The sequence below is a fragment of the Canis lupus genome, chromosome 12 (genome assembly GCF_011100685.1).
Source record: "Canis lupus familiaris isolate Mischka breed German Shepherd chromosome 12, alternate assembly UU_Cfam_GSD_1.0, whole genome shotgun sequence".
In the NCBI taxonomy this organism is placed as follows: domain Eukaryota; kingdom Metazoa; phylum Chordata; class Mammalia; order Carnivora; family Canidae; genus Canis; species Canis lupus.
Window position 1 is genome coordinate 40,086,442 of NC_049233.1, and position 23,289 is coordinate 40,109,730.

The window sequence follows — 23,289 nt, forward strand, 5'->3', positions numbered from 1 at the left end:
TCCTCATAGTTTTGCTTCATATTCAAGGTAAAGCTGAAAAAATAAGTATTTTTCAGAAACCACACTTTGTCAACTAAGGTTACTAAGTGATCTTACTTTCCTCAAAATTCAGCCCCCATTTGCCTGTCAGTGCTCAAGCTAGTTTTTATTTTTTATGCTAGTTTTAGTAGATTCAAAGATGATTTCCTATTCGTTCTTAAAGCTAATACAACTATTAACTAGTCAAATAACTCAAATATTGTTGAAAAGTATTCTACTAATCTGGATAAAGAGATGTAGTGTTATAATTTATTAAACCACCCTCTCCTGCCTCCATAAAAAGGAGGGAAGATTTGATTACAGAGTTTCCCCTCCAAAAGGAGAATGCATGCTAATCTTGATTAGTTGTTTTGTTTTCAAATATTTACAGAAGGATGATTATATCAAAGTGGTAAGAGGTTTCTATTCCCAGACTTTGCTTTGCAACATAAATGATGAAATGTGCACCCTTTATTTGTCAAAAGCCACTAAGTTGATTAAACATTATTTTCTGTACCTGCAATCCAAAAAACATCATCTTAAATGATATGTCAAGGTCTCGTCTGAAGGACAGTAGCAATTTTCTTAAGGATGAAAGAAAATAAAAGAATTACAATACAGCACAACTTTTTTTCCCTCCAAGACTCTGAGCAGAATTGTTGCCACACCTCTGAAACAAAACACTGTACTGGTAAAGCTGCCTGCAAAATACAGAGCTGCAAAACCATCAGTACACTATTTGTCACAATCTCCACAGTAATAAGTGTTCCAATATGCTTCTCTATGTAGGATTATCAGGTAAAAGGACAAAATAGTGTTTACTCACTTTTAATGTGAAAATTCCTTTGGCAGTATCTGCACATGAAGCAACCGATGTTTTTCCAATTACTACCACCAAACTTGGTAAGTTGCTAGTTTTTAGTTTTTGGCATTTTTGTTTTTTGGAATGAAAGCTAATTATAAGCATTACCAGGTCATTAAGTTTCTTCCCAGCTACTACTCAATTTAAAATAAATAATAAATAGCATAACATACTTCCCTGATTCAAGTACCCAGTTTCTCACAAAACATGGGTGCACTTAACAGGTATCTTCTGTTTGTGAGCCGAGAAGAAAGCTCACTTCATATACACAGTAAAAATAGTTAAAGGGAAATCTTAGACTGCAAGAAAAGCCTCCTTCACTAGGATTAGAAGATACTTTCTTAAGAGGTCTTTGAAATTCCTGAGACCCATTTAATCCATATTCCTGTATTAAAACAATGAAAGGTTAGAGGGATGTCTGGGTGGCTCAGTTGGTTAAATGTCCCACTTTTGGTTTCGACTCAGGTCAGGATCTCAAGGTCATGAGATCCAGCCTGCCTCAGCTCCACGCTGAACATGGAGTTTAGATTCTCTCTCTCCGGGATGCCTGGGTGTCTCAGCAGTTGAGTGCCTGCCTTCAACCCAGGGCGTGATCCTGGAGTCCCAGGATCAAGTCCCATGTCAGGCTCCCTGCATGGAGCCTGCTTCTCTCCCTCTGCCTGTCTCTGCCTCTCTGTATGTCTCTCATAAATAAATAAATAAAATCTTTAAAAAATAAAAAAAAAAAAGATTCTCTATCCCTCTCCCCCTACACATTCCCCTGCTCTTGTTTGTACTGTCTCTAAAATAAATCTTTAAAAAAATAAAATAAAAGGTTAGAAATTGGCACAGAACAAAAAATTGAGACAGCCTCATTACTTGGGCTTTTCTGCTAAGTTGAGCTCTTCTCATTCTGCTGAGATGATACCTGTCGGTCACTGTAACATAGGTGCTACATTATTGCTGCAGTGTGTACATCCACCAAAAGAAGTGCTGCTTTTCCTGGGGAGGAAGATCAATATGCAATACTTTTTTAAGCCACCATCAACTGACTCTTCATCAGCAGTAGCCTGACTGGATTCTCTCCTGCCTTTACACTTCCTTCCCAGCATCAGGTTTGTTTCTTGATTTGCATGCAGTCCTGGAATTGAAGGACCACAGAGGTCTACCTGGGCCCACCTTCTACTTAATCCCAAACCCCTTCTGCAGCATCTTTGATGAGTGGCCTCTGGCATAACAGCATCCTTAGAAAACCATAAAGACTAATAATGTAAAAGGCCGGTCTTGGAACCAGAGAGAAAATATGAAATGTGAGGGTAAAATATATATTGAAGGGGAGGGAAAGTATTTATTCTTTTTTTAAAATTATCTTTATTTATTTTTATATGTATTTTTTTATTGGAGTTCAATTTGCCAACATATAACAGCCAGTGCTCATCCCGCCAAGTGCCCCCCTCAGTGGAATGTATTTATTCAAGAAAAGAAAGCAAGCAAATAACAGACTGACCTGAAGGTCAGCACATTCTTCTTTCCCTGACTTGTAAAGATTTTAACCTAGCTTCTCTCAGCAAACCCACTGTACATACATGTGTAAGAGTGTGTTTTATAAACTACAACAAAATGCCCCTCGACGGAAGCATAATTTAAGAGACTTCTATTTGTAAGCTCTTTTTTACTCACTTATTCTAAGCCAAAATGTTGGCTTTGAGTACATGAAAAATGCACAAGAATTCCACTCTAAATCTGCACATCACTGCTGAGTCCCACATTTCACTATGTAGGAGAAGGGCCTTAAAAAACAATAACTTGGGGTACCTGGCTGGCTCAGAGGGGTTGGAACATGCAACTCTCGATCTTGGGGTTGTAAGTTTGAGTCCCGCAGTGAGTATAGAGTTATTTAAAAATAAAATCTTGGGCACCTGGGTGGCTCAGCGGTTGAGCATCTGCCTTTGGCTCAGGTCATGATACCAGGGTCCTGGGATCAAGTCCCACATCGGGCTCCCCAGAGGGAGCCTGCTTCTCCCTCTGCCTATGTCTCTGTCTTTCTGTCTCTTATGAATAAATAAAATATTTTATAAAACATAAAATTTTAAGAGGCACCTGGGTGCTCAATCAAGGATCCAAATCTTGATTTTAGCTTGGGTCATGATTCAGGGTTGTGGGATCAAACCCCCATGGGGCTCCAAGATCAGCTCAGAGGCTACTTATCCATCTCCCTCTGTTTCTCCCCCCCTCACACACTGTGTTCTCTCAAATAAATATATAAAATCTTTTAAAAAAATAAAATCTTAAAAAAAAAATAACTCCAGTAACAATAAAAAGGTACAGAAGTTAAGATGAAGTCCAGCCAGAGGGAGAAGGTATGGATTACTTAAAATATATTAAGCAATTATGATGTGTGGAGCTCATTTGGGTCCTGATTCAAACAAACTAAAAAATATTTACAGCAGGAGATTTTTGGAAAGGTAAACAGTGATTAGATGTTTGATGTTATTCTATAGGTTTGCTATTTTTAACAATATGGATGTTAAAAATGCCATCTTTCCACAGCACCTGGGTAGCTGGGTCAGTTAAGCAACAGATCTTAATTTCTGCTCAGGTGCAGGAGGTGGGTTGGAGCTCCTAGGTGTCCACGCTCAGTGGGGAGTCTGCTGGAGAGGCTCTCTCTCCCCCTCTCCCCCTCCCCTGCAAAACAAATAAATAAATAAATGTTTTTAAAATTGGCATCTTTCTATTACAGTATGTTGTTTCTGATAAGAATAAAGGAAAAGGATGGAAGAAAAAGAATGAAAACACTCGAGTGGGTCACAAAGGACAGACGTGCAGAGTCTGAAGGGCCGGATGAAGCCGGATTTGCCCAGGACTTGCCTTTTACCTGAGTAACCAGTGGATCCTAGTCAGGAGCAAACGAGCTGCTCTTGGATGATGTCTTGGAGGACATGCTGGGGGACGGCGAGTGGGGTCAGGTCACCGGAAGAATGAGAGGAGGACACAGGTTTTTCCCTGCATAAAAACGTGACGGATTATCAAGAATATACTGAAAGTCGGCCAGGTATCCACCGCGGTCCTGGCCCTTAAGGAATACTCAAGAGGAACACACATCCTTGACCTTCGCTCGGGCGTCAGCATCCACAGAACCACCGGCGGGGGCGATTCGCGGAACGTAGTGACCTCAGTGTCACGTTCGACTGAAAAATCCATTTCCGGTAGAGCCGACAGTTGCTGTTGGAAGACTTATAAATACACCGAGGTAGGCCCCGCTTGTTAAAAATCCACAACATAGGGCAGCCCGGGTGGCTCAGCGGTTTAGCGCCGCCTTCAGCCCAGGCCTGATCCAGGAGACCCGGGGTCGAGTCCCACGTCGGGCTCCCCGCGTCTCTGCCTTTCTGTGTGTCTCTCATGAATAAATATTATTAAAAATAATAATAATAAAAAGCCACACCATAAATGAAGAGATTGAGCAACGGGCTGTAACGAAGGAAAGACGCCATCAAAAGAGCGAGAGAAAGGTGCAGACGACAAAGCACAAAGCAAACCTGAGGGCGGAAGGCCAGACACTGGTCCTCGCCCAGGCCCCAAACGGAGCACCAGGTCAGGTCACCCGGGGCGCCTCCTTCTTCCCCGCCCCCAAATACCTGGAAGGCCGCCACCGCGCGAGAGGGCGCTGCTCCGTCGCGTCCCAGGAGCCCGGCTCGGGCCCGTCAGGGGCCCGTCAGGAGCCGCCGGCGTGCGCGGCGCGGGGAGCCCGGGGCGCCGCTGAGGGGGCGTCCGCTGGGCTGAGGCGCCGCCGCCCGGCCGCCGCCCCGCCCGGAACCTCCCGTGGCCCCCGCGGAGCTCCGCCCTCCTCGGCCCTCTGGTCGGGCCACGCGCGGCCTTCGTGCGCTCCGCGTCCCTCGACCTACTGACGCCGCCAGGGACGCCGCCAGGGACGCCGCCAGGGACGCCGCCAGGGACGCCGCCAGGGCCTGTAGGTTTTGCCCATCTCCACCCCCTCCTCTCGGGCTCCTACTCTGTTCCCATTGCAACAGCCTGACACGAAGTCACCGGTCCCGCGGATCACCCCACTCCAGTTTCAGAATCTGATCCCCTCAAATCCACGCCAGGATGTCGTGACCTAACTCACTCGCAACTCTGATCGCGTACTTCCGAGTTTAAAACCTTTTGGTGGGGACACCTGGGTGGCTCGGTGGTTGAGCGTTTGCCTTTGGCTCAGGTCATGATCCCGGGGTCCTAGGATCAAGTCCTGCATCACCCTGTTTCTCTCTCTGCCCATGTCTCTGTGTCTCTCATGAATAAATAAATAAAATCTAAAACACAAAAACAAAAGCCTTTTGGTGGCTTCTGATGGCAAACAGCAAGGAGCCCAACCCTCTGCATGCTTTCCAAGGCTGCTCAAGATCTGGCCTCTGTGCTTTCCCCAGTCTCATCCCTCCTTGTATGCTCCAAGAGAATCCAACAAGCTCCGTTCTCTGGGATATTCCTCATCCCGGTTGCTTCCCCGGCTTCTCTGGCTAATTTACTCATCTTTGATTTAAAAACTGGGCTCCGCCATTATACTTTCCAGGATGGAATCCCAGCTCTGGGTTAGATGACCCCCTTGGGGTCTTCAGAGCACCTGTATGTCTCCATTGTAGCAAAGATCACTTCTCCAGCTATGTCCTCACTTACCTTTCCCAGCCCACCTGCAGCAGTTTATTACCTACTACTCTGCACCAGGCACAAGGTGAAGCAGGTGTTATGAATTATTTAATACTTCCAACTACCCTATCAAGTAGCTTCCCCATCATACAGTTGGGGTATAGATTAAATGAGTTTAAGAAATTTGTTGGGGGGGACTCCTGAGTGGCTCAGCAGTTGAGCGTCTGCCTTTGGCTTAGGGAGTGATCCCACAGTCCCAGGATCGAATCCGCATCGGGCTTCCTGTATGGAGCCTGCTTCTCCCTCTGCCTCTCTCTCTCTCTCTCTCTCTCTCTCTCTCTCTCTCTCTCTCTGTGTGTGTGTGTGTGTGTGTGTGTGTGTCTCATGAATAAATAAAATCTAAAAAAAAAAAAAGAGAAATTTGTTCGGTGTCACATGGCCAGGATGCAGGAACTCATATTTTACTCAGGCATATTTTTAAAAATGACCCTCCAGGTGATTCCTATGTGCATCCTGCGAAACACTGCTCTGGTCTACTGAGCTCTTTTAGGATGAGGTCCATGTGTTTCATGTCTGTGAACATGAAAACCTGGCCTGCAGTGACCAGGACATAGCAGGTGTTATGGAATAAATAGAAGTTTTATTTGATCTTCTACACCACAGTAGAAGGCAGGCCATTCAGGAATCATAACTGCCTGTGTGTTGTTGTGGAAAGAGACTCAGAAAGTTAAGTGACCTGACAGTTCATAAATGACAGTAATGTGGTTGAAGACCAGGGACATCTGACTCTTCCCATGCCCCTTTCACAATTGTAACTTTCTGGAAAGCCTCCAAGAGGAAGTTTTGTCTTGTTTTGTGTTTTATTCTTCCTAGAAAACTTAGGTGATAAGAGATTCATTTTCACATTCTCGCATCTGACATCCGTAGTGCCAGGTACACAGCAGAGAGAGACAGGGTAGGTTTGTTATCTAAAACCAACCTCTGTGATCTAGAGCCAAAATATGACATGAAGACAGAATTAGAGAGTAAAGAGGAACAACAGTTTTATTAGTTTGCCAGCATTAGAGGCTGCAACAGGCTAATGCCTTCAAAACTGCAAACCCGCCCAGGGTGAAAGGTTGAAGTGTTTTATAGGAAAATACAGGATCTGGGCTGTTTCATTAGGAACCTGGTAAGCTCTGCCAGCCACATTCATCAGGTCTTTCTAGGTGGTCTCATGACTAGCACTAGCCCCGGCCATCTGAGTCTTGTTATTAAGTGTACATTGAGGTCAGCAAGATATTAATATCGATACCAAGTTCCTGGAGCAAAGGATTCTGCAGAAAAACAAGTGGAGGGGAGAGGGGGATTTCAAGAATGAGGAAGAGAAAAATTTGTTCAGTTTAAAGTCAATTCTTGCCGAAGCACTAGTGTGTCCATCTTAAATTTCCATCCATCTTTAAGTTTCTATAACCGATTCAGGTTCTCGTGACAAAAAAGAAAGAGAGGTAGCAAACTGTGCAACAATGCCCTTTTGATGTGTATCTGCAAAAGGAATGCCTTCAATTACTGTAGTTATCTTGATATCATTCCAGACCATCTGAAGTCTTGTTCCAGGTGGTTATGCCAAGTCACCAGGTTGAAGGATTTTTAAGTAAAAAAGTAATAATCAGAATTGAATTTACTGAACATAAACACACACATACTCACTGCCAGCCACAGTGCAGGGGATGAGTTACTGTGGGACAAAAGTAAATGAGGGAATGAGGTCCATAGCAAGGTTGTTCACAATAACAAAGGGCTTGGAAGAAACATGAATAAGTTTTGGAAATATTACAGAATTATTGTCCTATAGAGAAACAAAGAATATGTCACCAAAAATGTAGGAAAAAGACATTAGAGAGCACTCAGACTCCTTATTTGTTATTTTTTCATTAGAGACAGAGACACAGGCAGAGGGAGAAGCAGGCTCCATGCAGGGAGCCAAAGGCAGACCCTTAACCACTGAGCCACCCAGGGATCCCTGGCTCCTTATTTGCTAAAGGGATTTGTGATATCCATGTTTACACTTAACTATATTTACAACTTATTTCACAAATATTTGAGTATAATATAATCTATAACTGCATGGGTACACATGTTGTATAAGCACATTATACATTTGTTATTAAATGGACCATAAAAGCTTGATTAATGGCACAAATATTACTGAAGAGATGATCTCATTTATATGTGGAATCTAAAAAGGTGGAACTCCTGGAACCAGACAGTAGAGAGTGGTGTCCAGGGGCTCAGAAGGGAAGGTGGACCTGGAAGAGGCCGGCCAAAAGGTATAAGCTTTGTTATCAGTAAGTTCTGGGGATCTAATTTATGCAGCATGGTGATTACAGTTAATAATACTGTATCTTATACATGAAGTTTCCTAAAAGAGTAGATCTTAAGTGTTCACACTGGACCAAAAAGAAAAAATAAGTAATTATATGAGGTGATGGATGTATGAATTAACTTGACTGTGGTAATCATTTCACAATGTAATATCAAACCATCACATTATACACCTTAAATATTACAATTTTTATTTGTCAATTATGCAGTAGTAAGTCTGGAAAAAAATAAAAGCATTTAAGCCAAAATTGATGAAAACAAACAAACATATTTAAAAGGAAGCTCCTCCTTTATTTCTTTAGCAATATTTCAACTACTGTCAAAGGAGTTAAAAATGGGTATTAGATTTCTTGGAAAATACTGATATTAGGTAAAATAGTAAGTAAAATGGGGAGAAGCAATAGGAATGAGCAGATGATACACTCTTACGTCTTTTGACACTTTCTAGCTGCTCCTTAGTAAACACAAGATGACAGAATGTAGAATCAATATTTGTAATCATTGCAATGTTATACTATGCCAAAATACTTGAGTCATATGCAGTGTTCCAAAATAAAATCTCATTTGTAATATAGATCAAATATTTTAACCATTCATGTAAATTAAGATTTAATTATTTCTCTGAGAGGTGGGGAGGGGCAGAGAGAAGAAGAGATGCAAGCCCCCGCCCTCGCCCCCCACCCACCCCGAGCACAGAGCCCTTCTCCTATCCCTAGGATCAGACCTGAGCCAAAACCAAGAGTCTGATGCTTAACCAACTAAGCCAGTCAGGTGTCCCCAATTCCTCTAAATTAAAAGAAACTTACTTTAGGGATCAAAAAGTTAATGCATTTATTAGCTAACTCTTGGGTGATAACTTGTAAGAGAACATTGAAAAATTTTCTCAAAACACGAGAAAAACTTGCGCCTCAGCTGATAAGAATTATAAAAGTTAACCCAGAAGGTAACTTTTTTTAATGTCTTGACTGAAATGAATCTTAATTTTGAAGATGAGCCATTATCTGAGTTTTGGTATCACAATATCCAGCACATTAAAAATATTTGTGCAATGCTTTCGTGTTTCTAAAATAAAATGTGTAGCTTTTGTACACCTAGGCTATTGGTAGACAGGCATCCGAACTGTATGACCAAAAAAAAAAAAAAAAAAAAAAATTGGTCAGGCTGCAAAGGTCTGTTTACACAGTCATAATCTGACATTTTTGTATTTATGTCTAGGGTGTATTAGGCTCTCTTGCCTAAATTTCTATTTCTGCAAGGCTCCTGGTTAACTTCTATCACGTAAAAAATTAATTCAGGGCAACACTCTTAAACTATTTCAAAGCTTTCTGTGAAATACAACATATAAAGAATTGCTCTCAAGATTTCCAGTGAATCGGGATCCCTGGGTGGCACAGCGGTTTGGCGCCTGCCTTTGGCCCAGGGCACGATCCTGGAGACCTGGGATCAAATCCCACGTTGGGCTCCCGGTGCATGGAGCCTGCTTCTCCCTCTGCCTGTGTCTCTGCCCCTCTCTCTCTCTCTGTGTGTGTGTGACTATCATAAAATAAATAAAAATTAAAAAAAAAAGGAAAAGATTTCCAGTGAATCATCTGTTGCCTATATAAAATGATGGAACAACTCCCTTATTAGGTAATTATGACATTTGGCTTAACAAGCTGAATAGATTTTATTGATGCTAATTATGGTAACAAGTTATGGTTTTTATATCTTAGGTATTATATAGACAGAATTATTATCATGCTTCACATATGAACTTCTGGCCATATCATATGGATCATTGGATACTAGGCTGCATATCATAAATTATGAACAACAAGATTAGTGGAGATTATTATTTCAAGGACTGTGTGAGTCTGCATTCCTAACAATACATCAAGAGGTTAGAAGTGATGGCAATAATTAAACAAAAATATTACACTGATCTTATGACTAAAATAAAATCAAAAGCTCATCAGGTGCTTGAGCATATTGTGGTGGCCATGAGAATGTGCCTTGAAGAAATCCACCTATAGAGAGCTAATAGACCAGGCCTCTAAGCACCATTGCTGCATTTGTGCCACAGATTCCTTTTCCTGAGGTTGTTTCCAGCCAATATCAGGCCCGCTGGGATACTAAAGCAGGTGTATACCTATCTGGGAAATGAGGGAACCCTCTGGTGGTCACCTGTGGTTCAAGGACTTCCCAGTCATCCTGCTGAGTGAGTGAGTCTTCCTTAGACTTCATAGCAGTCAAAGATACTTTAATCCAACCTTCCCTCCCTCTCTGCTTCATTTGGGTCACACTTAACATTGCATCTGATAGATCTCAGCTTTTCCTAGCTCCCTCTCAATTTTCTTTCACAGGCATTTCCTTTATTCAAATTCTTCCATGTTTAATCCCATCTTGGTGTGTACTTCTTAGAGGACTTGGTCTAGTATGTCTAAAAATACACTGTTGAGATTCAATGAAAAGTAATGTGATCCATGACAGATTGGTGGTTTTTTTAAACTCAAGTTATCAGAAAATGATCATGGGTAGTACAAGCAGGCCCTTTTGGTGGTTTATGTAATGGCCTTTTGTAATAAGACCAATCTTAGAAAGAAGTGCCAATGTTCTATATAGAAATCACTCATTTGTCCAGTCAACTCATTTGTGAGTAAAGAGCAAGTTATTTAATCTCTGTGTGTTTTAATTTCCCTAAGGTAACATGGAAATAATAATTGTACTTAACTCATAAAACTATTTTGCAGTCTAAAAGAATTACTATATGGGGGTGACTGGCTGGCTTGGTTGGAAGGGCATGTGACTCTTGATCTTGGAGTTGTAAATTCAAGCCCCACATTGGGTGTAGAGATTACTTAAAATCTTGAAAAAAATAAATGAAAGAGCTACTATATGTAAAGAATGTAGGACATTGCTTGGCACATAGTGTTTGATTAGTGTATTAACGATTAGTTTAATTAATGTATTGGCACTTGAGTACATGTAGATTGCAAAGACAACTAAGATAGAAAAATCTATATTTAAGTGAAAAGAAGCCAGAAAAGACATGGTCAGAATGGTTAGAAAAAAGCTAGAATTTGTTCATTCAGCAGCATGCCTGCAAAGGGAGAGAACTTCGTTTGCTGCAAGTTTTGCACTGTTTTTATTTTTATTTTTAAAGATTTTATCTATTCATTCATGAGAGACAGAGAGAGAAGCAGAGACATAGGCAGAGGGAGAAGGAGATTCCCCACGGGAAGCCTGATGTGGGACTCGATCCCAGGACCTCAGGATCATGCCCTGAGCCAAAGGCAGACAGACGCTCAACCGCTGAGTCACCCAGGCATCCCAGCCTTTTTTTTTTTTTTTTTTTTTTTTTAAGGTTTTATATATTCATTTGACCTAGAGAGAGTGCGAGAACACAAGCAGGGAAGCAGAGAGAGTGGCAGGCTGAGGGAGAGGGAAAAGCTCTCACTAAGTAGGAAGCCTGATGTGGGGCTCAATCCCAGGACCCTGGATCATGACCTGAGCAGAAGGCAGACACATAATCAACTGAGTCACCTGGATGCCCCTGAACTGGGACTCTTACATTAAAACGTTTGTGAGCTGGGAGTCCTGGGTGGCTCAGCAGTTGGGTATCTGCCTTCAGCTCAGGTCAGGATCCCGGAGTCCAGGGATTGAATCCCACATGGGGCTCCCTGCATGGAGCCTGCTTCTCTCTCTGCCTATGTCTCTGCCTTTCTCTCTTGTCTCTCATGAATAAATAAATAAAATCTTAAAAAAAAAAAAAAAAGGTTTACTAAAAAAATTAAAATGTTTGTGAGCTACTTGTTTTTATAAGAAAGATTGTTTTTAGTATCTCTTACAAAGATTGTTTTGAAAAAACCTGGGCAGGGAGAATGTGGTTTCCAATCACTATATTATTTTAAATGCCCAGTTTTCAAAAAATTGATGCTTTCAAGGAAGGAAGTATGGCTCATTCACAGGAAGGTAAATCATTGAATTTGATTCAAAACTGGTTAATGTTTTACTGACCAATACAATAACTTTGTAGTTATTTTTTCCAATGAACAGAAACAACTTTTAACTCTACTGGACAAAATCCACAAGTTAACATTTAAGTGTACTTGATCTGAGTGGGACCTTTAACCAAAATCTAAAAGTCATTGAAAAGGACTTCGTGAACTCAGCTAAAACACTACCTCCAAATTTATGAAACAGATAATTTCATCAAGCTTTGTGCTGTTTCCATGATATAAAGATAACCCTATTAAAACTATAAAGGCCATATTTACCCAGAGAAATAACAAATATATATGGCCCCTTTACTTCCAGACAGATCTCTATCCTAAAGACTCTGAGGTCCCAGCTTTGTTTTTTCACGGGTACTACATTTCACTAATCCCCCTGGTGACCTATTTCCTTTTTAACTTTAGTCAGCCTTCCTCACTTAGACCACTTTAAAGATTGTCTGGAATGTATTTTTCTGTCAGTATTAGGAAACCAAAGAATACTAATTAAACTCTCATAGTAATCAGAGGAGCCATATTATATAAAATAGAGCGACCTGGGATCCTTGGGTGGCGCAGCGGTTTGGCGCCTGCCTTTGGCCCAGGGCGCGATCCTGGAGACCCGGGATCGAAACCCATGTCGGGCTCCCTGCATGGAGCCTGCTTCTCCCTCTGCCTATGTCTCTGCCTCTCTCTCTCTCTCTCTCTGTGTGACTATCATAAATAAAATAAAAAAAATAAAAAATAAATAAAACTATAAAAAATAGAGCGACCTAATTTCACTGGATACCAAACTACAATTAACAAATAAGCTTGCTGTATAAAAAACAGTGCAGGGCACCTGGGTGGCTCAGTAGTTGAGCGTCTGCCTTTGGCTCAGGGCGTGATCCCGGGGTCCTGGGATCCAGTCCTACATCAAGCTTCCCGTGGGGAATCTCCTTCTCCCTCTGCCTATGTCTCTGCCTCTGTGTGTCTCTCATGAATAACTAAAATCTAAAAAAAAAAAAAAAAAAAAAAAAAAGTCCTAGTTTATGTAATTAAAAATCTTTGGGCAAATGAAGCTGATTTAGTAATTTTGCTTATTAAAGTTACTTAATTTAAATAATGGCTGTCTTTTCTATATAAGTATGGAGTATAATCCAAGAATATTTTTTCCTTTTTAAAAAATTTAAATTCAACTAATTAACATAATGTAATATTAGTTTCAGAGGATACATTTTATTTTTAAAATGAAGATTGGGTTTGTTTAAAAGACAAGTTAATCTGAAGCCCTTAAATTTCTCATGCTGGTCTACTAACTAGATAAGCTACCATTACTTACATAGTATTTAGAATAAAAATATAAAGTGTCTTCAAACAAATTGTGATTCTGATAAATGTTTTTGTAATAGTAATTATGTTTCATAGGATGTCAGCTAGAATAGAATTTCCAAGATCCTCAGGTAACTTCAGACTTTGGACTAATGTTAGTGGGTAATCATTGGGTACCTACTTGTTATATAAGATTCAATACTGAAATACTGCTCACTTAGAGTAATTTTATTTACAGTTGCTTCTTTTATTTATAATACTATGGATGGCTATCTTTGGGTTATGTATTTAACTATGTTTGCAACTTTAAGGTTTCATAGTTATGTATTTTCATGAGCTTTGCTATTCTGCAGATGCTTCCACATGACAGCTTTCAATTCCTTTCCTTTGATTTTCTCAGTGAAATAATTATATTGCTTAAAATCTGCATTTAACGTATGTAGCTGAGACAAACATTGCCAGAAAAATACAATTAAGTATCAAGATAACAGAGTGAGTTTGTTTTTCTAGGACAAAGAGTTTTGTCCTGAGGTGTCTATTTGTTCCAAAATATGTAAAACTTGAGTATCTAGCAGAGTCTAAAAGGAAATTTACAAAATGTACTAAAAAATTTGGCAAAAATCCCCCAGCTTTGATGCAGTTATTCAGAAGCAAGGAGAGGAGAGGGAAGAGCGTGTGAAAACTTGACTGTTCAGGACTAGGTCAGTACCAAACTAGAATTTGGCTTTCTCCATTAAAATAATTGTTCTTAAAGGCCTCAAAAGAAGACTAAATTGCTCAACTTCTGTATAATTTTCTCAGATAGATTTTCCATATCTCATCAGAATAATTTGCTTGGCTTTGTTTTAACTTTATAATGTCCTTGATTATTAAAACAAAGACCAAAATGAAAGAAGTTTCCTACTGGGGAAAGATGTGTTTCCTTGAAATTGCTCTGCCTTCTCTGTTTCTTCTTAAATATTTTATTTCATTTCTATTAAGTGGGAAACTAACTACATTCTCAGGCACTTATGATCCTGTCTTAATGAAGTGATTGAATCTCCTCTGAAACTTTTGCTTTCCCCAAATTGAGTCCTAAAAAAAAATTTTTTTTCAAGATGTGTTTTACACAGAAACTACCTTTGAGACTTCCCAGAGGGCCCTGGGAAAAATCACCAAACTTCTACCTTTTATTAGCAGTAAACAAATACTGCAACTCAAAACTTCCTTTTCTAAGGGTGCAGAAGGTCTTGCGCTTCACAATTAGGTCATGACAATATACAGCTTACCTAAAAGTTATACAATAGCATTATTTTATTTATGGACTAAACAGAGAAGCCAAAACTGAACCACAACTACAGGGGACAATATACAAATGAGAAATAATCCTGTGACTATTTGAAATGAACTGGATGTGTTGCGGATTATCTAATTGCTTTTTAAACTTTACAGATGAAGAAAGTGAAGCTAAAAGAGATGACTCAACTCAGCCTAGTTCATTCCATTACACTGCTGCCACCATGTCTAGCTAATTAGGCAGAAAGGTATTTCATTGAATCTGTTTTTTTTCCCAAACCCAAGAGCAATCAACATAGAGTAAAACATGTTAAGTGCAAAAAGATTATAAGTACAAGAGACAGAAGTCCTGTGCTTTGGTTTTTAATCTTACTGTCCTTAAACAACAGGAAAACAGCCTAGAACATAAAGTTGTTATTACAAAAGAGAAACCAGTAAATACTGGTTACTGAAAATGAATTTTTCTTGACTGGCTCCCTAAGTAAATATATACTTGGTATTAGTATCAGCTTAGAGAAAAAAAAATGGTACCCTGGGAATGTTTACTGCTTTCCTCAACTTAGAATTTTATACTTATACAGTCATTTAAAGAAAAAATTTTTTTAAAAGATTTTATTTATTCATGAGAAACAGAAAGAGAGAGAGGTAGAGGGAGAAGCAGGCTCCATGCAGGGAGCCTGATATGGGACTCGATCCCAGGCTCTAGGATCATGCCCTGGGCTGAAGGTGGCGCTAAACCACTGAGCCACCCAGGCTGCCCTAAACAAAATTTCTTAGGGAGAAATGGTCATTGATAGTACAAGTCACCCCTTTAACTACTTAATTTGAATTATCATTTACTATAGCCTATGTATTCCTTATACTAAAATTGGGATTTTTAGGAAGTTGAAAATGTATGCCCCATCTGAACACATTTCTAGGAAAACAGCAATACCTTCACAATCTTATTTTGCATAACTGCTTAACAAGAGACCTTTTTCATCATTCCATTTTTTTTTGCAGAAATTTTACTTCACATTTTGAAAAACTTTGAATTATCTTAGAAATACCTGAATATCATATTTATCACCCAGGACAGTAACTTGCACATCGTAAACTAGTAAAATTGTTTTATTAAATGTGTATATTAAAAGGAAGAGACTTGAGGCACCTGAGTGGTTCAGTCGATTAAGCAACAGACCCTTGGTTTCAGCTCAGGCTGTGATCTCAGAGTCATGAGATCAAATTCTAAGCCAGGCTCTGCTTGAAATCCCCCACCCCCCCGCTCCTCCCCTTTCTAATGCGCACATGTTCTCTCACAAATATTATCTTAAAAAAGGAAGTGACCTATTTTCAACATTTGGTTATTTTGGAATTAGGGTACCCACAATCCTTTAACTGGCAGGTTATTTTAACATTCTGCTAAATAGTGCATTTACATAATAACTTCTTTGGTACAATGCCTGATGAAATCATGTACTGTTTATTTATTTATTTATTTATTTTTAATTTTTATTTATTTACGATAGTCACAGAGAGAGAGAGAGAGAGAGAGAGAGAGAGGCAGAGACACAGGCAGAGGGAGAAGCAGGCTCCATGCACCGGGAGCCCGATGTGGGATTCGATCCCGGGTCTCCAGGATCGCGCCCTGGGCCAAAGGCAGGCGCCAAACTGCTGCGCCACCCAGGGATCCCCGTACTGTTTAATAATAATAATAATAATAATAATAATAATAATAATAATAAATCAGGAGGCTCTACAAAATAGCTTAGAAAAACAAGTTTTCTATTTATTTAAAAATAAGTTTGTAGTTACTACATTGCAGGGACAGGAATTCTTACACATACATTCTAGTTTGTATAAAAGGATTCAAAGAATTATGCATCAAAACTAACATAGAAAGTGTCCGCATAACAGTAAAGAAAGGTCCAATCAATATGTACAAAAAGAAAGGGCACTGCTATTCTGATGTGAGACTGCTGTTCATAACATGATATTCCAGGTTTCTGGAAGGAAAAAACAAAAACCTCAATAAAGCTAAATAATTTGTCTTTAAACTCTGTGTTACTTATTACATACAACAGATTTGCTTGTGTTTAACATTGTTTTCTGTACAAAATAAGTATAATTTTAATTTTTGAAAATGTGTCAGTTTCAACTTTAACCCTCTAGGTCAGTTACTTTTAAAAAATTGAGCTACATTCTACACGTCTAAATATCGTGTGACAGGATTTAAGTTTTCTAAAAGATCTTTAAGAAGACCTCATCTTCTTGCAGTTTTAATATGGTCCAAAAATGTAACTTTGTATTTTTGCCTCAATTAATAGTTTATCATTGTGATTAATCAACACACACAATCTTAAAAAGTAATGAGCATGTGTGTGCCCTCTGCATCATATCATGTGTACTATATATATCATTTCAAACCTATTCTTAGCTCCTTAAATGTAGAAACTCATAGCCACCCACTATTATGTATTTGGTTTGTGCCATATAAAGGTTAATTTCCTGATGATTTTATCTGCATTAAAAAAGTATTTCAACACAGAGCTATCAAAACTAAAAATAATATATATTTATAGCGCATAATATTTTCTAATTATTTTACTGCAGTGTGTACAAGATTTATCTCTAGAGCGTCAAAAGTGGTAGTTACAGTCTTCTGACTCAATTTGACCTCTTGGCTACTGTACATAGTACAAAACATCATTTGTAGTGCTTAGCTCAGTATAATTAAGAACATAAGTAGTTTCTTAGTAAATGTAGTATTTAGTTCAAATCACTTGGAAATTTGGGGAACTGAGGAGAAGTGCAAGGAGTAAAGGTATATTTTTCTAATTTTAATAGGAAAATAAATTCTCACCTAAACATAACTAAACCACATCACAACCTCTTATGTAAAAAATACTTTCTTAAATACTTTCTTAGTATGGGGGGTAATTCATGGAACATAAAATTACTTCCCCTCTTATGACTTTTAAAATCAAGTGTTTCCTGCATATAAGGAGAACGCTTATAAGCCCTTTAAACACTCAAGTATCTTGGTCCTTTCAACCTACTCAAAAATAAATTTCAGGTGAACAAAAACATTCAGAATAACAATTTGTTTTCATTAAATAGAAAATTGATAATCAAAATTGCTTCCAGTTGACATGTGAGAGATACATAGGTATTTATGGACAAAATGGAATGCTAGAATTAAATACTACTATAATGTGTATTAGAAGTCAAATTTTAAAACATGTAAAAGTTGTGAATATCACATAAGCAAAAAAGTTATTTGAATACATTTGCTAAAATGTCTGATTAATATACCACACTACAGATAATGGGCAGTTCTAGATGTTAACACACTGCTGCTGCATGAGGATCTTTTAGTAGACTAGTCTATCTTTTGCAATTCATTTCCAAGTGTTAACTAAATTCAGCCAAATTTTTATTTCAGATGTGACATGATCAAGCTCACAATTATCCTTTAGTTATTCTAATTAAATTTGAGGAAAATACTTTCATAATAATAGTCTTAGACAATAGTCTTCAAATTTGTGAAGCTGTGCCAATAATAAAAACAATGGAAACAAGACCAACAAATCTTTAGTACATAAATTTATGCAGAAACCAGTCTAATGACATATTAGTAGATTGCAAAGGATAAAATTTTAAGAAGCTATATATATATTGCCCAGTTGTGAGATTGTAATTAGACTGAATGTTTAAACTGCTCATTTGCAACATTTTATAATTTTTTCATTTGACTAGGACTAGAGACTGCTGGGGTGGAGGGAAAGAATATTAGGGTTAGGTACTTAAAAATATATAAATTGATTTATATTTTCCATGTATGTAACAAGTTATACTTCTGAAACTTTCAATAAACTTGAAGCTTTTATTGCTCACCTATGACAACTGTCAACATTTCCTTTTGCCCTATGAAGAGTACATACATGGTGTCACTGTCTCAAAGAGGATACTTTTCCAATATTTTTGATATTTGGTCAAACAAAACAAAAATATGGCAATGACTTAAATTTCTCAATTCAACTTTTGCATGTATAGAAGCTAAATTATAAAAATATAAAATCTAAATATATCTGCTATTACTAATACATAATTTTAAGTGTCTCAATTACAAAGAATCTGGATCCAAGTCATTTTTGCTTTACTAAGAAACCAGTGTCTAATGATGTCCAAATAAGGTCATAAATATACAGTGTCTTTAGAACAGAACAATACATTTACTTGTTGCAGTTAAGATGGTAAATAATCATTTCTTTGCTAATCCATACATCATATTAGAGGTATACTCCACTCTAAGACTGTGTACGCTCTTCCTTTTTCTGTACACACCTTAAAACTATACACATAACTTTTACAAAAATGGATTTATATATAGCCTATTATTTTTTTCCAACACAATGCAGATAACATCAGGAAATTACATGTTTCAAATAGATTGCCTTCAAAAGCAACACATTACTTTAATGACTTAAATCTCAAACATACACATTATTCTCAATAATGGTGTAACTGAAAGACTCATTTTACTATACAACCAAGCCATCCATTTCTGCATTATGAAGAGTTTAACTACTGAATTTTAATTATATAGTTAAATATATTTGTTAGAAAAAAATAAATATACAAAAAACCTGAAAAATTTGAAATTATTTCTCGACTGCAAAATCACAGCAATCCAGTTAAGATCTGGAAAATGGTTTACTTAATTTCACGGGAGGATTTCTGTACAAATTTAGTTACAAATGATCTAAAAAAAGCCCAAATGCATCACTTTCCATTGTTCTTCAATACAATTAAATGACTGACATTTATCCCTACCAGAAATAAGAAATGATTATGTAATGTATTTTGCCAAGGTTCCATTAAAGACTTTATTTTTCTATATCAGGGTCATGCTGATACACATTTTCCCATCCTCATTTTTTAAAAATGTAGTATCTGAAAATTTTGGTTACATTTTTGTACCATACCAGTCCTCAGAAAATACTACATTCTTTAAACTTTTTAAAAAATGGACAATAATTTTCAAACAATAGAAATGGTATTTATGTTGGTTTTTAAGGTATAAAATAACTAACTGTACCATAAACAAATAAATAACTGCTTTCCTTTTCCATAGCAGTACATATAGCAATACATTCTCCTAAGTCATATAGTTATCATTTACAATAGACAACTTAATTTTACTAATGATGCAAAAAATAATAGAATACAAGGCACAATCATTAAATGGAATTTTTCTTTAGGGTGTATATTGACATACCAGCGTGATAAGGATACCATAAAAAGTGCAGAAAAAACACAATGTGCAATGAGACCACTGTATAAAACATGATTGCATAAAAAGTGATTTGGCCTATTTTAACCTTTAATAATTGAAAATAACCAATCTTCCCCTTAAAATTAAACTATAAAGTATGACATTTTAAAATTATTTTTATTCTACCACTATCTAAAAAATCCTGAAAAAAGAATTTATACCTGGGTAATAGTATATAAGTATGTGTTTGTATATATATTTAATTATACCCATTTATCAATATATACACATACACACACAGACACATTTCTTTGTAAGTCATTTTAGCCTATTAGATATGTCTAAAGTTTAGAAACGACATTAATCCAGATCAACAAGTAAACATCAAATCCCATACCTTTTTCCTGTATTTTCCTTGAATCCTTTAACCACTTAAACATTTTCTCTAAAACATCTCTGTCAAAGGACCCACCAGTGCATTATTTTCTACTATTAAGTACCAAAAAAAGATACATCTCAGCATAACTCTTTTTAATAACGTGCTCTTTAGAATAATATATAGCCTTTCCAATATTGAAAAGTGTATGCTGTCCTGACAGTCAAAAACAGGCTTTCCACTGCACTGATTCTCAGTCTTTGGCACAATAAACAGAGATTGAGTGATTGATATAAGAATCAAGGTCTGAAAAATTAGACAGTCAAATGTTTTCCAATGTGGATATGTTTCCTTTTCATCAGTACATTTTCTCTTACGTTTGGCAGAAATGGAATACAGCAAAAGCCTTGTCTAGATTCTTTGTAGATGAACATTCTATAATTAAAATTAAACTTTTTAGGGTATCAAATGGTGGGAATTTTATATTTATCTTTAGAGGAAACACACTTCTTAATTTACTGCTACTCTGATAACATCTGTCTTCCTAGGGGCACGACTTCTGTATCAATAGAAATGTACCTGGCTTGGTCAAAAATAATTCATTTTAACATGAAATGCTCTATCACTAGGAATATTATGCTCCTTAAGAGTGTAGCAGAACTGTCTTTTCCAGAAATAAACTGGGAATTCATTATAGGTCCTCAATTTCTTTTGTTTCGAACAGTGAATGAAATGAATGTTGAAATGCATAACCTATCTAAGGGCAATAAATAGCAAACATTTAAAATATATATGTATATATTTATATATATATATATTCATTTAAAGAAGTGAAGTGTCTTGTAAGTTTGTTTTTTTTTTGCAAATCAAATCATAACATTCCCTAATCCACCATAGCAGCAAGGAAGCAGAAGCCTTAGTTCTACGTATTCCTTAACTGTACCTGCTTTATGATTTCAAAGTAAAATATTTTGGTACAAGTTACCAACCAATTAAGTTAGCTTTTGCTTTTTCAGTCAACTTTCGGACTCGTCCTCTACTAGAAGTTCCAAAAGTCAAAGAGGTGTCTTCGAACAACAGCTGCCTCTGCTCCTCTTCCGAATCATCCTCATTATAGAAAGCTGTCCTTCGACCTTGGTTTCTAGTTCTCATGTGGGGTTCAGAGCCTTTAAGTTCCTCAAACTCTTCTTCCTCATCCATAGGATCATCTGGCTTTTTTCGGTTACTTCTTCTTAGCATTTTAACACTTGTAGGAACTATGAGATCTGAATCTAGTTTTTGGGTCTTCATCTTCCTTTTTGGTTTTCTGCCTCCACGACTTTTTTTCTGTAACAAATCCTCCTTTACGGTATTAGTTTCAGAAAGAAAACTGCATGTTGAAGAAGGAACTACTTCATCTCTGATTGAATGCACATTATTTTGCTCTGAATTCTCTGGCTTTGCATACTGTAGCTTTTTGGGCTTTCTACCCCTTTTCTTGTGGATAACTTCACCACTATTGGTATTAACTTCTACCTTAGGCTTCCTTCCAGGTCCTCTCTTCACAAGTTTAGATGGCTGCCCTCCATGGCCATTTACTTGAATGCTTCCAGGTACAAGAGCATTGTTCTTACAATCTGCTAAAAAGGAACAAGAGCACACTTAATACATGGAATTGCTTTTTTAATTTGACCCTCAAACTAGTCAGTAAAAACACTGCTATACTTAGGTAACAATGCAATCCTAATTTTTGTTTTACTAAAATGAGAAAAAGAACCAGCAGAAGGCTAATAGTTGAATAGCATTATTTCCTACTGAAAACTCACAGAGGAGAAAAGATCCTCAGTGAAGTCATTAATGATCTCACATGAGGGAAATGAAACTCAGAGCAAATAATCTGTCAATACTGTAAATTATGATAGAGCTGGGATTAGCCAAGGCTTCTTACTCCACTACTACCTTTACTACACATTTTAATATAAAAGCATTTTTTCCATTACACAAAATGACCCTATGTATTTGTACAGAGCTTAGCAACCACAAAGAACTTTATTGTTTACCTCATTAAAAAGTTTTCTGTACTCCTACCACCTTTAAGCAGTTCAATTATGGAAAATGACCTTATATAAAATCCATGACATTTTAACTTGGCAATCCCCTTCTACTTACCTCTAATCATTTATTTCCTGTTAGGGATGGAATAAAAAGCAACTATCAAGACTGGAATGATTCTAAATCTTATTTGAGTCTATTTTGGATGTGATCATCATACCCTCTCTAAAATCACAGAAGATTTTATAGTCTAAATATTTCCTTAAGTCCCTCAGAAGTAAAAAGGATCTCCTCTCTTAATCCTACCACATAAGGAGTTTCAGAGTACACCTACTAGAATAATTTACATCAGTTATTCTCCATAAAAACCACCATGCCTTTGATATTCTTCACCTACCCTAACTATAAGAGTAGAAAAAAGTTACTCTTGGTCATGAACTATGTTCTCAGAATTGTTTAAAAAGGATTAAATAAACAACTAAATAGCAGTTTTCTTCACAAGCTCTTTGAAACAGTCCTATATCCTTGTGCAATTGAATGTCAAATGATTTATTATCATAAGTGTACTGACTCCATGTATCAATCAACTCTATTATGTATGCCACCATTATAATTGTAACAAATTCCATGATAAAGGCCATTATGCTTCATAAAAAAAAATCAGAAAATTCTGAAGATCAAATTCTAAATCTACAGGATCTCCATCATGATGAACTGCCCTCTGTGTTGAAAAAAAAAATGCTATTACTCTATCAGATGAAGACATGTATTATCACTTTTTCCTTCAAAGTTCTCAGATTTTTTTGTTTGGTTGTGATGGGTATCCTGCAATATAATATTCTAGAGGAAATCCATAGAGAGATGAAAACTGCTTTTAAAGAGAATGCTTCTTCAAAATGGTATTTTTTTTGCCATAGGTTTAATTTATATTTCATGTATATCAAGGAAAAAATCAAGGTCACAAGAGGTCAGAGCCAGAAGCAGAGGGAAAGGGCAAAGTTGTCATTTCCTGACCCACAGAGTACAAATAATTTTCTTTAGTGGTCTTCTAGTATAATAAGGGGTAGGGAAGCAGGGGAGAAATGTGCTTGTGTGTTTGTGAAAAAAGTATTTTCTAACACACAATTATACTTAACCTGAGGATTCTATATACTTAACCTGAGGATTCTATATATCTTGTTTTACATTAAGACTACTAAGACAAGGA

The 23,289-nt window shown here is 37.3% G+C and overlaps 1 protein-coding gene and 2 long non-coding RNA genes across 7 annotated transcripts in view; 1 reads left to right on the forward strand and 2 right to left on the reverse strand.

Moving 5' to 3' along the window:
• The window catches only part of LOC102153751, an 11,117-nt gene extending 6,489 nt beyond the window's left edge, over positions 1–4,628 (reverse strand). Inside the window, exons 1-4 of one of the 2 annotated variants that reach the window (XR_005367937.1) lie at positions 4,495–4,628; positions 3,735–3,862; positions 3,413–3,544; positions 536–602 (exon numbers count right to left, since the gene is read on the reverse strand). This is a non-coding gene — a long non-coding RNA (uncharacterized LOC102153751). Of the gene's footprint in view, positions 1–535; positions 603–3,412; positions 3,545–3,734; positions 3,863–4,395; positions 4,470–4,494 lie in introns of those variants that run through there. The other variant, XR_005367938.1, reaches the window with a different exon arrangement.
• Positions 3,259–23,289, forward strand: part of LOC119874202 — a 40,050-nt gene continuing 20,019 nt past the window's right edge. The window contains exon 1 of the long non-coding RNA XR_005367940.1: positions 3,259–4,109. This is a non-coding gene — a long non-coding RNA (uncharacterized LOC119874202). The remainder of the gene's footprint in view (positions 4,110–23,289) is intronic.
• PHIP (pleckstrin homology domain interacting protein) overlaps positions 16,162–23,289 on the reverse strand; it is a 131,893-nt gene continuing 124,765 nt past the window's right edge. For 3 of the 4 annotated variants that reach the window (XM_038554572.1, XM_038554575.1, XM_038554574.1), the window contains one exon: positions 16,162–21,670. In XM_038554572.1, coding sequence (XP_038410500.1) covers positions 21,033–21,670 — 638 coding nt within the window. In that variant the 3' untranslated portion in view covers positions 16,162–21,032. The remainder of the gene's footprint in view (positions 21,671–23,289) is intronic. The other variant, XM_038554573.1, reaches the window with a different exon arrangement.